The sequence below is a fragment of the Odocoileus virginianus genome, chromosome 13 (genome assembly GCF_023699985.2).
Source record: "Odocoileus virginianus isolate 20LAN1187 ecotype Illinois chromosome 13, Ovbor_1.2, whole genome shotgun sequence".
Classification (NCBI taxonomy): domain Eukaryota; kingdom Metazoa; phylum Chordata; class Mammalia; order Artiodactyla; family Cervidae; genus Odocoileus; species Odocoileus virginianus.
Window position 1 is genome coordinate 46274696 of NC_069686.1, and position 17502 is coordinate 46292197.

The 17502-nt window shown below is 35.7% G+C and overlaps 1 protein-coding gene across 1 annotated transcript in view; it reads left to right on the forward strand.

The window, feature by feature from the left end:
• Positions 1 to 17502, forward strand: part of LRP1B (LDL receptor related protein 1B) — a 2064747-nt gene that overhangs the window by 1226189 nt on the left and 821056 nt on the right. The window contains 1 exon segment of the mRNA XM_070476260.1: positions 4601 to 4717. Within this exon segment, the coding sequence (XP_070332361.1) occupies positions 4601 to 4717 (117 nt within the window).

Sequence of the window (17502 nt, forward strand, 5' to 3'; positions counted from 1 at the left end):
CTCAGTGGATCTACTAATTCAGTAAATATCTATCACAGCATTGAAGATAGAATGAGGAAAAATACACAGTAATTTCTTTAAGAAGTTATGAGATAAGATGAAGAGAAAGACATTCAAACAGTTCATTCACATAGAACTAAGTTGACCCTCAAATGGAAGCGCAAAAAGGACTACTAATTAACCTTTGGCTCTCCTGGGAGGCCTGCTAGAGGAGGGGTTGTCTAAACTAAGCCTTACCAAAATTAAATAAATAAATAAGAAAAATGTCTAAATAACAGTTTAAATCATTTAATTAGAAAATATAATCTGTTACGACCATGTGGTATTCACAATTAAAATGAAAAATTAGAACTCAAATATCAACAGAAATTTCAAAAGCAGTGTTAACTCAAAATCTTGTAACAATAAGCAATTTAGTGCCATTCATATGAAATATAAAAATACAAAAATGTTCTATATGTGCTTATTGATTAACAAATATATAAAAATAGGAATAGAATATAGAGATTTTAAAAAAAGCAAAAACTAAGGATAACAATTACCTCTATGAAAGAGAAAGGGAAACGTTATTGGGAAAGATTACATAGGGGACTTCAAATGTAAGTATAGTACTTTTATTTAAATTAAAATCTGTAGCAAATATAGAAAAAAAGAAGATTTGATAGTTCTATAAGAAGACAAACAGATGTTAATGGTATTTCCTATACTTTTCTAAGTGATGGAAATATTTGACTGAAAAAAATAAATGAGTGATGGGGAGCATAGATTGTGGAGAGTGAAGTCGTTAGAGGGTAGGGGGCGGTCGGAGAGAGAGCCTGGAAGCGAAAAGGGGTACACAAAGGGGGCAGAACAGAGCTGAAAGTCAGGGCTTGGGAGTTGCTTTTCATCACCAACAACAAAACATAGTTTTGTGTGCTTTTGAGGGAGACCTAGAGGCCAAAGATGAGAAGTAGTTAGATTAAAAAAAAAAAAGTTTCCCTATAGTAACCATGATGATCCTTGGCTTCAAGCCTAGACAATGTCAGTTCAGTTCAGTTCAATTCAGTTCAGTCGCTCAGTCGTGTCCGACTCCTTGCGACCCCTTGAATCACAGCATACCAGGCCTCCCTGTCCATCACTAACTCCCGGAGTATACTCAAACTCATGTCCATCGAATCGGTGATGCCATCAACCCAGGCAATGTCAGACCAGCTTTTTCCCACAGCATAGAGCTCTGGTTCAATTACATAATATTTGTTCTCATATCCCCCACAAATTTTAACTAGATTCAAACTAGACAAATAGGATTGCATTAAGGAAACCTGATATATTTTTAAAAATCAGAATTTCTTTTGCAAGATATTGAGGAGTATGTTTACATATGACATAGATTTTGTTTAAATAGAATGCTTTGATACAGTGCAGGTAAAGTTTAGAAACAATGTATCAAGCTCTGTCCTCCTCCGCTCCTTGCTGCTCCTGTGCACTGTGGGATTTCTCACTGCTACATGACTGCAGGGGAAGCATCCTTAGTGATGGGTAGAAAAAATTCACATTTTGACAGTGAATTTCTGATTCACTGCTAAATAAACAGTTCCACTGAGGAGGTGTAAATTTCCTCTTCATTAGAGCAGAATTTGCTACAAAATTAGAGTCCTCAGGGGCTGCTCTACCAATCTCACCTCCAAACTAATTTAGAATTAATGGAGACAAGAACTGAGAAAGTCAAGGTTGTGTCTTCTTGATGCAAATCTAGTGATTTAAAAGGTGATAATTTAGTCAATCTGATTATATTATATAGACAGTACTTGTAGATTTATGGAATGAAGCATTTTTCTTATCTCAAAATCTGTTAAATTTGCCTGGTAGACTAAGGAGATTATTTTCTCCATGATTAGAAAAGACAATGAATTCATATATTTTCAGGGCATAGTGTCCTTTTATCATAAGCCAGTAATTATTCTTTGAAATAAAGAGTCATAGCAGTTGTTCGGGTTTCCTAGTTAATGATGTGATACACAAATTCCCATCACAATGTGAGATGTATCCTACCTGATGTGAGATAGGCATCTAGGAGTCCTTTCTCATTCTCCTCTCTAATCATTAGAGCAGTACTGGTGAAAGAAGAGAATTGGAGAAAACTGGTTAGAATTAAACATGAATGACTAGGAGAGTGACACCAGAATTAAAAGGAAAAACATTGTATTGGAGATTATAATATAATCTCATTATGGGTCAATTAGAAGATTTAATGGAGATGAAAATATGTGATAATATCTTTTTTTCTTCAAAGGAAGAAAGCTGATAATATGTCTCATAGCTCTGTGCCTTCCTCTTCCCACCAAGTTAACTAATGCCAACATCTTCACACTTCTTTAGGCTAATAAAAATGTGGTTTTATTAAAAATTACCTAGTGCTGACTTAAAAAATGCACAATGTGAGAGTTGCAACTTAAGTTTCATTTGGGGGAAAATGAGGACTGCGTCTTGGGAGACAGCACCTCAGATAGCTCTGAGAAACTGCTCCAAAGAGGCAAAGTGGAAAGATCAGTATATAGGTGATTTTGGTGAAGGGAGAATACATGTAATCAAGCACATATTTTTTCCAAAATGTTTCTACTAGTCTCATGAAGCTTTTGCTAGTCCAGAGAAGCAGTCATCATGGATTTTAGTGGTTTTCTAGATATGAGGAGATACAAGAGTTGGATTCATAAAATTGGCTCCTGAAAATGTCTAACCATCCAAACACCTATCTGCCAGTTTTCCCCCGAGTACAGCGGGCCCTATTTCTGATCTCTACCCTGAGCTCCTTTCATGGGGTGTTGAAGGTCAGCAGCTGCAGCAGCACATGAATTAATCCTTGTAGAGGTAGATGGCAAGTGCCAATTTGTAGTTGACACTAGGAACATTGTTGATTTACTCTAAATGTTAGAGTAATTTTACAGAAAATTCATAAGGTTAGCAAAATAAAGTAATGTAGGAATATTAAATCTTACTTTAAACTTTGAACATTGAAAACTTCAGAATCATACTTGTTTGTTGGGCTATTTAAAGTCTATTAATCTAAAACATCTTACTTGTAAAAAAGGAAAAATCATATATGGCATAATGTATTTTAGATTCAGCACCCTTATCCACATAATCAAAGCCAAATACAGTGCAACACTTTTCTCGGTCTTTCTAATTAGAGACACTGAGAATAGCAATACTATATCCAATCTAAGAAATCAAATCAGAATGTTTCATTTGTTTTTTCTCAAGTAATCTTCTAAATATTCACCAATAATGGATATACATCTTTACAGAGCAAGTGCAGTTTTCTTAAAGAAAATTACTAGTATATGACTTTCCAGAAAGCATTTTAAATGGCTTCTGAAGCTCTGAATTATGGAAACCCATTGTAGTGTGTTTGGATGACTTTGAACCACACTTTATTTTATACAAGTCATTAGTATTAAAGTTCACAGGTTGTTCTGATGAAATAGGAACACACCAGTCTGCTTCTCAAGCTCAGGAAACAAGGGGATGTCTATAAACCAAGAATGTTCTCAAGACATAGCCACAGGAACTCGAACTCTAATTGTTCCTCAACTGTCAAATCTTCATCTAACACAAATGTTAATAGGTCTGAGTGTCTGCTTCCCAATTTCCCCACTCCTTCCTTTTGTCTAATTAAAAGGAATGCTGGTGTACTTATAACATAGGAAAACAGATTTGTAGTTCAGAGTGACAAAAGGGAAAATAAAATCAAGCATTTAAAAATAAGTATGTGACAAACTAAGACCTGGAAGAAGAATAAGGAAGCTATCTAGACTTTCATGCTTTCAAAAGTTGATCTTATTATAATAGAAAAAGGCAATCAAACGCCTTGTAGAACATAACCTCTTTACAGAATGATTTTGAACCACTGCCCTTGGCTAGAAAGCAAGATTTCCTGTGTGTATTCCTTGAAACCCTTAAGAGAGCTCAAAGCAAAGTTCATTAATATACTTTGATTGAAAAGTTATACATTTCTATATCACTACACTTAAAGTAAATTTAAAAAATCCATTGTAAGGCTAAATGTATATTTTTAGAAAATATTTCCTGCATTCTTGATCCATACTTGAACTCATTTGTAGATCAAAAATAAATACATTGGAAACATTATAGGACAAAGACAATTTTGACCCCATAATTAGAAACCAGTTACCCTGATATCTCCAAATCCTGCCTCCTTCATTACAGCAAGTTTCTTGGCTTATTGTCCAAGGCTAAGCAAAATAATTTTTTGTTAATTAAAAGTTAGAGGAAATTTAATTCAGTCATATATTCATCAACATGTGCCAGACAAAAATTGTAAAATAATGAATTCACAGCTTCATTTATGAACATGTGTGAGGATTACAGACTATCTTGTCACTTAGCATTCATTTAATTGAAGGGCAGAGCAAGTGAACTTTAGAAAAGGCAGACAAGGTGGCATTATCAAAATTTTAATAAAAATTTAATTTAAAATTATTTTATCTAATAGAGCAATTTAATATCTTATGTATAAAAGTTATTGCATGATTTATTTAATCCTTGATATTATTCAAAAGATCTCTAAATTTATCCTCTGTGCATTAATTGGTCACCTTAGCCAGGACATGCCACGTGGACCAGTTTTCTTGCGGAAACGGACGCTGCATTCCCAGAGCATGGCTGTGTGACCGGGAAGATGACTGTGGGGATCAGACAGACGAAATAGCATCTTGTGGTAAGTTGTGAGCTTTCAAGCTGTTATTGGAGACTGTGTCAGACAGAAGATTCTATCACTATCATCTCTATTAAAAGGCTGTTTATTTCTTTATAAATACAAGTCGACAAGGCAGAAGATGTTACTTGTTAAGACTGCCTTTTGGGCCTGAATGCATACTTTAATGATAACTGCAGAATGTATCCCTATCACGAGGCACTAGCCATATCATTGGCTAAAATAGATGGATCTGAACATTGCAGACTTTAGTAGGAAGTGATTATTGTAAGGCTAACAGGACATTCTCAAATGTTCATTATTAATCTTATGTATATAATGATTAAATTTTTCAAACAGAATAGCTCATCCAGTGACATGTGGAGTAATGAGGAGGACATGCTTCTTATTTGTATGCATATGTTACACTGTTGGAGCAATACACTATACAGGCTGAGAATACACAGTTGATAAGCCATTTGTTTCATTTCTAAAGAGTTGTATCATTTTGAAGGACAAAATTTTTATTAGTTGAAAGCATTTTTTAAAGGCAAAATTCCTATTATTACATAAAGTTGCAAATTTAATTACACCCATTTGTACCCATATATCAGTAGGCCATATTATCATTTGTGTACTAAAACACAATAAGGAAATGAACCAGATTTTCTAAGTCTTCCACTTTATTTCAATCATGGCTTTGGATATTTTAAATTACTATGGGACAGCATAAATTAGACATGTGTAGCACATTTATTAAAGTAGAATACAGCTAGGTATGTATTTTTAATATTTTGACTCCATGTTATAGTAGTTCTACCAGTAGAGAAATAAGGAGATGTTTTTCTAACTCTTCAATTCAAATGGTTCTGTTTAGCATGTGCACTCTCTGTTTACTTAAAATTTTTCTTTTTAATTTTTTTATATCACACTAAGTCCCTATAAATATTTGAATTTATAACCTAGATAAATCTAGATAAATCTAGATAAATCTAGATAAATCTAGATAAATCTAGATAAAAAAATCTAGATAAAGTAAGTATTAATCATTGGCAATTGACTTTCCACAGAAGACAGTAGACATACTAAAAGAAAAAAAAAAGGGCAAATAGAGAATTCTATAATTGTATATTTTACATGTAGAATTTCTGAGGGCTGGCCAGTTAAGGGGATTGAGTAGTGTATTTTCTCTCCTTTCCGATGTCCAGACTAGTCATGTGGCTGGGTCTGCTTCTAGAAGGCTCTACTTTTTAGAAAAACTTAAATTCTTTTCTGCTCTTAGCATCTCCATCCAGAATATCCCAGAAAGATAATGAGCAACCTGAAAACATTAAATACAGAGAAAATCTGGAGTTAGAATCCCAAGTCAGAAAAGAAATGCCATGAAAAACAGACTAGGAAATTTGTGATGAGCTCTTTAGAGTATTTTGATCAGGACTTTGAGCTGACTTATTTTTAGTAATGGATCTAGTGTAATATATTTTTCTTTATTTTAGTAATTTGAATCAAAAGAGAAGAATCCCTAAAATTTCAATAATAATGAAAATAATCATGCCAGCAAACTAACAAACTTTTCATGAGGTGAGTGGACAAAAAGTATCAGGAGTCCAGACACATATTTTCCTACTGAATCTTTACAACAAATCTACTGGAAGTATATTACTCTCCACATTTTACAGTTAAGAGAATCAAAATTTAAAGTCATGAATAACATGTGTGAGATAACAAAATGAATAAATAACAGGACCAGACCATGAATCCAACTATGCTTGAAACTAAAACTCAACCATTTCAGTGAACTTGGTTTGGAAGCCAAGGATAGGGTGCAGATAGGGGGCATTATGGTGGTTTAGTCACTAAGTCATATCCAATTTTTGCAACCCATGGACTCTAGCCTGCCAGACTCCTCTGTCCGTGGGATTCTCCAGGCAAGAATACTGGAATAGATTGCCATTTCCTTCTCCAGGGATCTTCCCGACCTGGAATTGAACCCAGGTCCCCTGCATTGCAGGCAGATTCTTTATAGACTGAGCTACTAGGGAAGTTAATGCCATTATACATATCCATAACTATCTGATTTAAATGCACAAACACCTGTATGGAATTTTATTCATCTGTGTGTTGATAAATCAACATATCTTAGTGGAGAGGAGCCTCAAACCAGTGTTTGCTTATTTTTATGGTGTAAATACTCCACTGGCCAATATCAATTTGACAGTATGACTCTCTGAATGTGGAGGAGAACATGTACGTAACAATATGCAGTATTTCCATGATACAGACACAATCAACATAAATAACTTCAAAAGCAAAATACCTAGAAAATTATAAACTATATTAATTACCCTTGTTTTCAGCGTTACTTAATTGTAAGTTTATATGATTTATCATTATGTTTTAAAACAATGCCTGTGTGCTTAACAACTGACTCAAAAATCCTTGAAAATTTAAGAATTGGCTCTATAAGCTGGTACAAGATGCCTCCAGCACACCACAGGGTATACAAACAACGTGAAGTTTATTTGTCAAATAGCATAGTTCCAAAATATGAAATTTTAGAGAATATCAGTAAACCGTATGGGCTGGTATCAGTACCATTTCCCTTTTATAGTATAAGAAACATGTTTCTCTCCAGACATGTTCCTCTATTCAGCAACTTACTTTTAACACTCAGATTGTCATTTTAACTCAAAATCTGCATCAGTAGAGAAGCTCTCCATAAACTTTTAAAGTTTAGGGAGAATTGCTCAAATTTCTTTCAAAACAGAAATTATCTCTGCACTGAATACAAAATGACAAAAAAAAATGTAAATTGTTTAATTCGCTGCATTAAAAAAAAAAGTCACTATACTTGACTATAGTCCAGAAATATAGGTTCAGCTAATTTCCAGTTTTATTAAGCATCATTAAAAATTTGGACTGATCATATTTCACTTCTCCTGATGGTGTTAGCCAAGTTCCTATAAATTTAATCCAACTAGGAGATTCTGAAATCACTTTCTCTTTTTACACCTCAGTTCCATAAACCACCTCTGTTATGTTTAGTAATGTTTGCTTTACATTGAAAATAATATTAAAATTTGAGTTTAAAAACATGAGAAATCTGTGACTAAAAATGCTTCTGGTAGTATTAGGAGCTGATGGGACTGTAAGGAGGGGGGTCAAATTTTCAGTGGGATTCACTATCACCTCTTTACAAACCTAATTAATTTTACATGCATTTGCCTTTACAAGTTAATTGCACATTTGGGGTTCAGATTATATGTGGGCACACACTTACATAATTATGAAGGCCCTTGAGGATTTTCTCTTAATATGTAAATAATATTTTAAATGTTTTAGTAGATTCCCTCTATATAAAGGAGAATCTGTAATTTGATGCTGCAAATAAGAGAGGAAATGTTAAAACTGTGAAATTTGTCTCAGAAGTATGTCAAGGAGCTAAATGGTCAGTCTCATTTTAAGGACATGACTTAGCACTGGTTCTCAACTTTAGCTGTCAGTTAATGAATCGGCTGAGGAGCTTAAATATTACCTGCCCATGCCTCATCCCAGGGTACTTAAATAAGAATCTCTGGGGTAGGACCCAAGGATCAGTATTTTTAGTGCTTTCCAAAAGTATAAATAATCACTCACATTCTAGTACCATTAAGGCACCTGTTTTCAATCTTGAGCATAAATCAAAATCTCTGTAGGGTTCATTCAAAAACAGAAGGCTAGAACCCATTCCCAGAACCTCTGATCCTGTAGGTCATGCTGTTATTCCAGGGACCACACTTTAGGAACTATTGACTTAAGGGAATCAACTTTCATATTTGATTTTATTTCAGTTCAGTTCAGTTCAGTCACTCAGTAGTGTCCGACTCTTTGCGACCCCATGAATTGCAGCACACCAGGCCTCCCTGTCCATCACCAACTCCCAGAGTTTACTCAAACTCATGCCCATCAAGTCAGTGATGCCATCCAGCCATCTCATCCTCTGTCGTCCCCTTCTCCTCCTGCCTGTAATCCCTCCCAGCATCAGGGTCTTTTCCAATGAGTCAACTCTTCGCATGAGGTGGCCAAAGTACTGGACTTTCAGCTTCAGCATCAGTCCTTCTGATGAACACCAAGGACTGATCTCCTTCAGGATGGGCTGGTTGGATCTCCTTGCAGTCCAAGAGACTCTCAAGAGCCTTCTCCAACACCATAGTTCCGATTTTATTTAACATACACTTAATGACTGTTTATATATGCAAAACTAATTTATGATGGGAGCAGTTATCCAAACAAATGTAATTCCCATCTCTACATTGTAGCATTAAATATAAAGGTATTTCATGATTAAATAGAATATTTCACACAAACTTGCATTTTTCCCCTTGGACAATTAATAGTCAAAAATAGCATAGTTTATTTCAAAATTTAGTTTAACAATTTTTGGGTTGCTTTTTCAATGATCCAATGAATGTTTGCAATTTGATCTCTGGTTCCTTTACCTTTTCTAAATCCAGCTTGAATATCTGGAAGTTCTCAGTTCACATACTATTGAACCCTGGCTTTGAGAATTTTGAGCATCATTTTGCTTACATGTGAGATGTGCAATTGTGTGGTAGTTTGAACATTCTTTAGCATTGCCTTTCTTTGGGATTGGAATGAAAATTGACCTTTTCCAGTCCTGTGGCCACTGCTGAGTTTTCCAAATTTGCTGGCATACTGAGTGCAGCACGTTAACAGACATCCCTGTGAGTGTCCAGGAGTCTCTGGCAGAGGCATGGGTCAACAGAGGTTGATGCACTGAACACAACATTGCATACACAAGACCTTTTGAAGGAAAGCCTTCATTATCTTAATTACCCCTACCATAGTTTGGTCTCAGGTCAAACAACAGGGAGGGAACACAACCCCACCCATCAGCAGAAAATTGGATTAAAGATTTACTGAGCATGGCCCTGCCCATTAAAACAAGACCCAGTTTTCCCCAGTCAATCTCTCCCATCAGGAAGCTTCCATAAGCCTCTTATCCTTATCCTGTTCCATCAGAGGGCAGACAGAATGGAAACCACAATCACAGAAGACTAATCAAACTGATCACATGTATCACAGCTTGTCTAACTCAATAAAACTATGAGCCATGCCATCTAGGGCCACCCAAGATGGACAGGTCATGGTGGAGAGTTCTGTCAAAATGTGTCCTCTGGAGGAGGGAATAGCAAACCTTTTCAATATTCTTGCCTTGAGAACCTCATGAACAGTATGAAAAGGCAAAAAGATATGACACTGAAAGATGAACTCCCCAGGTCAGTAGGTGCCCAATATGCTACTGGAGAAGAATTATAACTTCAGAAAGAATGAATAAACAGAACCAAAGCATTAACAATGCCCAGTTGTGGATGTGACTGGTGATGGAAGTAAAGTCCGATGCTGTAAAGAGCAATATTTCATAGAAACCTGGAATGCTAGGTCCATGAATCAAGGTAAATTGGAAGAATTGGAAGTGGTCAAACAGAAGATGTTAGCAGAGCCTCCCCCAAAGGGAGTGCTTTCTTGCCTCTTCCAGTTTCTGTGGGCTCCTGACTCTTCTTGACTGTGGCAGCATAACGCTAATCTTTTGTCTTGTCTTCACATAGATTCTTCTCTGTGTCTCTTTCTCCTACAAGGACACCAGTCATTGCCCACTCTTAATCCAGGATGATCTCAAGATCCTCAACTTAATTACATCTACAAAGACACTTTCTAAATAAGGTCACTTATCTAAATAAGGTACTAGGGTTTAAAAATTGGACAAATCTTTTTGAGCCATACAATTGAATCCACTATACCTGGGGAAGTTTATTATGCTCTATTTCACCAACTGAAGTATAATAGTGTCTCAGGTATAGGTAGTTTTAAAAGATGAACAGGTAATTCTGTATGCAACTTGATTTGTGAAAATTACTCTCCTAATACCTATTAATTTAGTCCCTTCCTGCTGGTTAAATTTCTTACTATGTCTCTCTATTTCATGATTCAATCCACTCATCTTGCTTTTCCTTTGCACCTAGAGCTTTCTGCTAACTGAAGCAATTTCTTGGCCTGCTAGCCACTGGGCAATAATAGTTACAATTCCCTCTATGGTGCTGACCTTTACATAGAGGCACATATGGTGCACTTCTGTGGTGCAGCCCTTTACATTTCTGTCAAAAGTAAACTTGGCTTCTTTAAAAAGTTCAGTAGCATTCATTACCTCATTGGTTATTAATTAAATAATAGCAGGTGTTTATTTTACACATATATACACACATAAACACACACTATATACACATTCTCATGTATATAAACATACAAATGTACATGTATACTCAAACATATATATAATCAGAATCAAATAATATATATAAAATCTATATAGTACCTGGTATCTAGTATCTAGTAGTCATTCAATGTTATTCAATAAATTTTTTATAGATATATCTTCTTTTCTCTTCTTTCTAAATAACTTTTTATTCTCAAATGAGAATATATATGTATATGTATATATTCTCAAATGGAAATATATATTTTCAACTGGGGTTGGAGTTGGTCTGATTGCAATTAGTTAAGAAAATAGCAATATTTCCATATCTTTTTTTTAATATTCAAGTTTTTTGAATGATATCAGACTGAAGTCCTATATTGATCCAGGAAACATCATTTCCGTCATGCTGAGCTGGCATTTTGCAAACAGAAATCTATATGCATAGGCCAATATTTGAATCATGAGTTGCTGTTCATTGCTATGAAATCTTTTCTAGCATTTAAGCAGAACCTAGGTGACTGAAGTTGGGACCCTACCCCAGGGAACACTGCCAAAAGGCAGTCAGTATGCAACTTTTGTTTTTTCTCCTGAGCCAGTATCCTTTTCAGAGCCTCAACTATGTGCTCTCAAATATTGTAAAATCAGTTTTTCTATCTTCTAGAGTTCACCATCTGGAGAAGGAAATGGCAACCCACTCCAGTACTCTTCCCTGGAAAATCCCATAGATGGAGGAGCCTGGTAGGCTGCAGTCCTTGGGGTCACAAAGAGTCAGGCATGACTAAGCAACTTCACTTTCACTTTTCACTTTCATGCATTGGAGAAGGAAATGGCAACCCACTCCAGTGTTCTTGCTTGGAGAATCCCAGGGACGGGGGAGCCTGGTGGGGTTGTACAGAGTCTGACACAACTAAAGCTACTTACCAGCAGTAGCAGAGTTCACCAAGTCACATATTTTAATTTACTATGTTCTGGATGCCTGGATTATTAAAAAAAAAAAAATAAGCAAAGTTTCTGTTAGAGGTAAAAGAGGGAGAGGGTATAAACCAAAGTTCAATCAGTAATGAACAAAATATTTAAAAGCTATGACAAGTACTATGAAAGAAATAAGAAACTAAATGACATGCTATCTGGTGTACTTATATGTGAATTTTCTAAATATTGATGCATTTTTATCCATGAAAATTTATGCATATCCTTTCTTTGATATGTGTAATCCTTATACAGTAGTACTGGGCCCTTATATGGTAGTAAAATTCTAGGCTCAAATATGTCCATAATCTAGTCCATCTCTGTCACTATTTTGTATAAAACTATATATTTGTGTGTATATATACAAGTTTAGATTTAAAAATTCAAGTAAACTTATTTAAAAATAATTATTTTAATTGTCAGGGATGCTTATTACTCTCAGATATGAATCCAGTCTTTGAAAATATTTCTGCTGCCATTAAATGTATAAAAACAGAAAATCTAAATTTTCTCTCTCCTCTATTTTCAGTCTAACCCACTGGTTTCTTCCTATTAATATTTATGCATGTTCAACTTTCATTTTCTTAAAAAAGGTTACTACCAACATAAATACCAAATTCTCCTTTGGTCATACACATCTCATCAGCTATCACATTAATTCTTATTTTCCTCATAACTAATGTCTTGGGAAAGTTGAATAAAATTTGTGTATCCATCTGCCATTTAGTTTACTATAGAAACTGGAAACTCATGAAAATGGCCTTTGTCAAGCTCAACAAGGGAAAAAAATAATCTGGTAGGGCATGTCAGTTTGTATTTAATGTTATCTGAGCAGACTTCATCATAGCTGTGCTTCTCCATTTTTTCCTCTTGTCTTGCATGAGAAGACATTTCCTCATTTAACCCCTACACTTCTCTGGTTCCTTTGTCTCTGCCTAACTTTCAGATATTCCTTCATTATTTTCGTTGTGAAAGGAAGTAAATTGTTTTCTAAAACATTCTCATTTCTTATTTGTTTGTTTAGAAATGAGAGTACAATTTCCACTCCTGATTCAGTATTGTCAATCATTTACAGGTTAGTTTAGGTTTTATACATTTCTTCTTGGTATTTGCTGTTTTACTACACTGATTCTATACATTCATTTATTTTTAATTATCTTAAGATAGACTGTGGTTCTTATATCTAAAGTCATATCTCTCATAAATTCTGGGAAATTCTAGAGAAGTTTCCTTTTGAATAGTATCTAATCTCCATTCTCTCTCTCCCATATTTTTGGAACTATTAGGTTAATGCTTGATCATTTTAGTCTATTCTTCATGATTCTTGATCCCTTCTTATATTATTTTTGAACTGAAACCATGGAGATCTCTTCAGACCTGTCTTCCAGTTTAATAATTGTTCCTTCAAAGGTATGAATTTGTAATTTAACTTTTGCTGGGAGAAACATCAATAACCTTAGATACACAGATGACACCACCCTTATGGCAGAAAGCAAAGAAGAACTAAAGACCCTCTCGATGAAAGAAGAGAGTGGAAAAAGTTGTCTTAAAACTCAGCATTCAAAAAACTAAAGTCATGGCATTTGGCCCCATCACTTCATGGAAAATAGATGAGGAAACAATTGAAACAGTGATGGACTTTATATTCTTGGGCTCCAAAAGCACTGCAGATGGTGACTGCAGTCATAAAATTAAAAGACACTTGCTCCTTGAAAGAAAAGCTATGACTAACCAAGACAGCATATTAAAAAGCAGACATTACTTTGCTAAGAAAGGTCTGTCTAGTCAAAGCTATGGTTTTTCCAGTAGTCATATATGGATGTGAGAGTTGGACTATAAAAAAAGCTGAGCACAGAAGAATTGATGCTTTTCAATTGTGGTGTTGGAGAAGAATCTTGAGAGTCCTTTGGACTGCAAGGAGATCCAACCAGTCCATCCTAAATGAGATCAATCCTGACTATTCATTGGAGGGACTGATGCTGAAGCTCCAATACTTTGGCCACCTGGTGCAAAGAACTGACTCATTGGAAAAGACCCTGATGCTGGGAAAGACTGAAGGCAGGAGAAGGGGACAACAGAGGATGAGATGGTTGGATGGGATCACCATCCCATCACCATCCCATGTCACCACTCGATGGACATGAGTTTGAGCAAGCTCTGGGAGTTGGAGATGGGCGAGAAGACCTGGTGTGCTGCAGTCAATGGGATTGCAAAGAGTCAGACATGACTGAGTGACTGAACTGAACTGAACTGTTGCATTTTGAAAGTTAAAGGCTTTAGTTTTCATTTCTAAATGTTCTATTTGATTATTTTTCATGTACCCCTACTTTTTTTCTCAGAATATCTCAGAATGACATGACATTTAAGCAATTTGTCTTTCTCCTTTAATTAAATTTTGACTTCCCTATTTTATAGTACCTATCATATTTCAATCTCATTTCTGTCAGATATTTTTAAAATATGTGGAGAGCTTGTAGATGTGTTTCTTCAATTTGCTGCATCTGCTGAATTTCTCTCACCAGATTTTTTCTTTCACCTTTTAAATTTTTGTTTTATTTTTTGTGATTTGAACTTTGAGACTATTTTCTTTTGTGTGTGTGTTGGGGGGGGGGGGGGCCTATGAGATTTCCCTGGTGGTTCAGATGGTAAAGCGTCTGTCTACAATGCAGGAGACCTGGGTTCAATCCCTGGGTTGGGAAGATCTCCTGGAGAAGGAAATGGCAACCCACTCCAGTACTCTTGCCTGGAAAATCTCATGGACAGAGGATCCTGGCAGGCTACAGTCCATGGGGTCTCAAAGAGTCATACACAACTGAGAGACTTCACTTTCTTTCTATGGAAGTCCTTAAGACTTGTCTTCATATCAGTTATGATATGAATTAACACCCTGATAATTCTTGGAAATATTATGTGTCCTGGATTAATTTTTACCTTGAGTTTTTAAGCTTGAGGTTTCCTGAACTGTAGAAACCAGAGCTTATGATATAGTCCATACATGTACAGGAAAGATGATATATTTTTTCACTTACAGTCCAAGCTAAGACATCTCCTGTTCTGAGAGGAATGTCATCTCATACACCCTTCTGTGGCATTTTAACCTCTGAGACTGGGTCTACAATAGGATAAATGCCTTTGTGGAATTAAAGAATTATCACCTATCTGAAGCTGACATTAATCCTCAAACATGTAGATTATAATTCTATCATTCTTCTATTGTCTTTCCAAGCAAAGTCACACACAAACACACACACACACACACACACACACACACACACACACACTCCCAGCAGTTATAGTTCACTAGCTGATCTAGTTTTCTGCACCATTCTCATTTCTGGGCTCTGAAAACTTGTATTATTTTTTTTACACATTCACCTATATGTTAAAATGTTTAGTTGCTACTTTATCTAGCATTTCTCTTGTGTCTGACACATTGCCAGAACTGTTCAATATTTCTTTTCTTGTTCTCAGTCTCATTCTTTATATACTCCCTGGGTGTCCCTTTGACTTCCAAGTCTTTATTATATCAATGGTGATCATTTCTGAATCTGTCTCTCAAGCCTGTTTATAGCTCCTAAAATTCCACTACTTCTGTCTTACACCTTACTGCAACCATTCTGAAATTCTTGCAGTTTCTCATATATTTTATGTACTCTGACTTCTGGGCCTTCAAAAGTGCCATCTTTCTGGAATATTCTAAAAGCACCCCTTTCCCTCCTGTTTATCTCATTTAATCTGAACCTGTTATTTGTATAAACTTGTACATCACTCCTCTGGGGAACCATATCTAAGATTAGGTGCTTCTGTTGTGTGTTGAAATAACACCTGGTACTGACCATATTATAGCAATAATCAGAGATTTATTAAGTCACTTGTTTAACTAAATTGCAGATGCTTTTCCTACCAGACTGTAAGTACTCTGAGAAAAGAGAATGCTGAATTCTGTATTCCCAGTGCCTAGTACTATTTGATTTATTTATCCATTCATTCTTTCTGGGTGATATATCTCTAAGGTCTAGAACTCTATCTCATACAAAGTGTTTAGTAAAATATCTTGAATGGGTAAAAACTTCCACAGTAGTTTTCTATTCTGTTTCATAGAATAGGAACCAGAGATCGGAGGCGCTAAGTAAATGCCCAATGTCACACATTAATTAGTGATAATACCAGAATTTGAACTCAGGATTTGCCTGCCTGTAATGTTTATGTTCTTTACATGGCATTACATGTGAGATATAAATGAGGTTTTTATGTAACAACAATGAAAGAGCAGCAAAATAAATAAAATTTGTGGCACTGTATTTTCTTATAGTTTTTTCTGAAGTGTATTTATTGGATCTTTTGAAATTTGTCCTATCAAAGTACCAATTCTCTGGAGCCACAACTAGCATCAGTATATAGAAATGTTGTATATTTTCTCAGAGGATATGGTCCTACAATCGCTATAATTTTAAAAGTATAATTTTCCATAACTATAATTATAAGCATTAGAGTAGATAAAAATTAGGATTGAAGTATAAATAGAAGACATAAACCACAGAAAGAAGAATAAAATTTTCATATCTTTCCCCATATGTTTTTATGCTATGATTGTTTTAAGGACGTTGGTATAATCAGAATGGTAGAGTGAAAAATAATTTAATTTTGGAATCAGATAAGCATTAGGATTTTACTCTGACACTATTTGGTAATGAGTGTGTCCTCAGGCAAGTCATACTGTTTTCTTCTGAAAATTTGAGTTGGTAATGACAATCGCAGAGCTGTTGTGTAGAGTGTAAGTAATGTGTTAATATATGTGGCTAACCTAGTGCCTCTTCTCAATAAATAATAATGTATAATGTATTATAGTCTTCATCATATTTAGATTAACATCAGGGCTTCCCTAAGTGACTCAGATCATAAAGAATATTCCTGCCATGCTGGAAGCCTGGGTTCGATCACTAGGTCAGGAAGATCACCTGGAGAAGGGAATGGCTTCGTAATCCAATATTCTTGCCTGGAGAATTCCATGGGCAGAGGAACCTGGTGGGCTATACAGTCCATGGCGTCACAAAGATTAAGACATGACTGAGCAATTAACACTTTCTAACCATGGGCTCCTATATTATTCTTAAAGATGCTTACCCCTTGGAAGGAAAGTTATGATCAACCTAGACAGCATATTAAAAAGCAGAGACATTACTTTCCCAACAAAGGTCCGTCTAGTCAAGGCTATGGTTTTTCCAGCTGTCATGTATGGATATGAGAGTTGAACTATAAAGAATGCTGCTGAAGAATTGATGCTTTTGAACTGTGGTGTTGGAGAAAACTCTTGAGAGTCCCTTGGACTGCAAGGAGATCCAACCAGTCTATCCTAAAGGAGATCAGTCCTGGGTGTTCATTGGAAGGACTGATGTTGAAGCTGAAGCTCCAATACTTTGGCACCTGCTGCAAAGAACTGACTCATTGGAAAAGACCCTGATGCTGGGAAAGATTGAAGGCAGGAGGAGAAGGGGACGACAGAGGATGAGATGGCTGGATGGCATCACCAACTCAATGGACATGGGTTTGGGTGGACTTCGGGAGTTGGTGATGGACAGGGAGG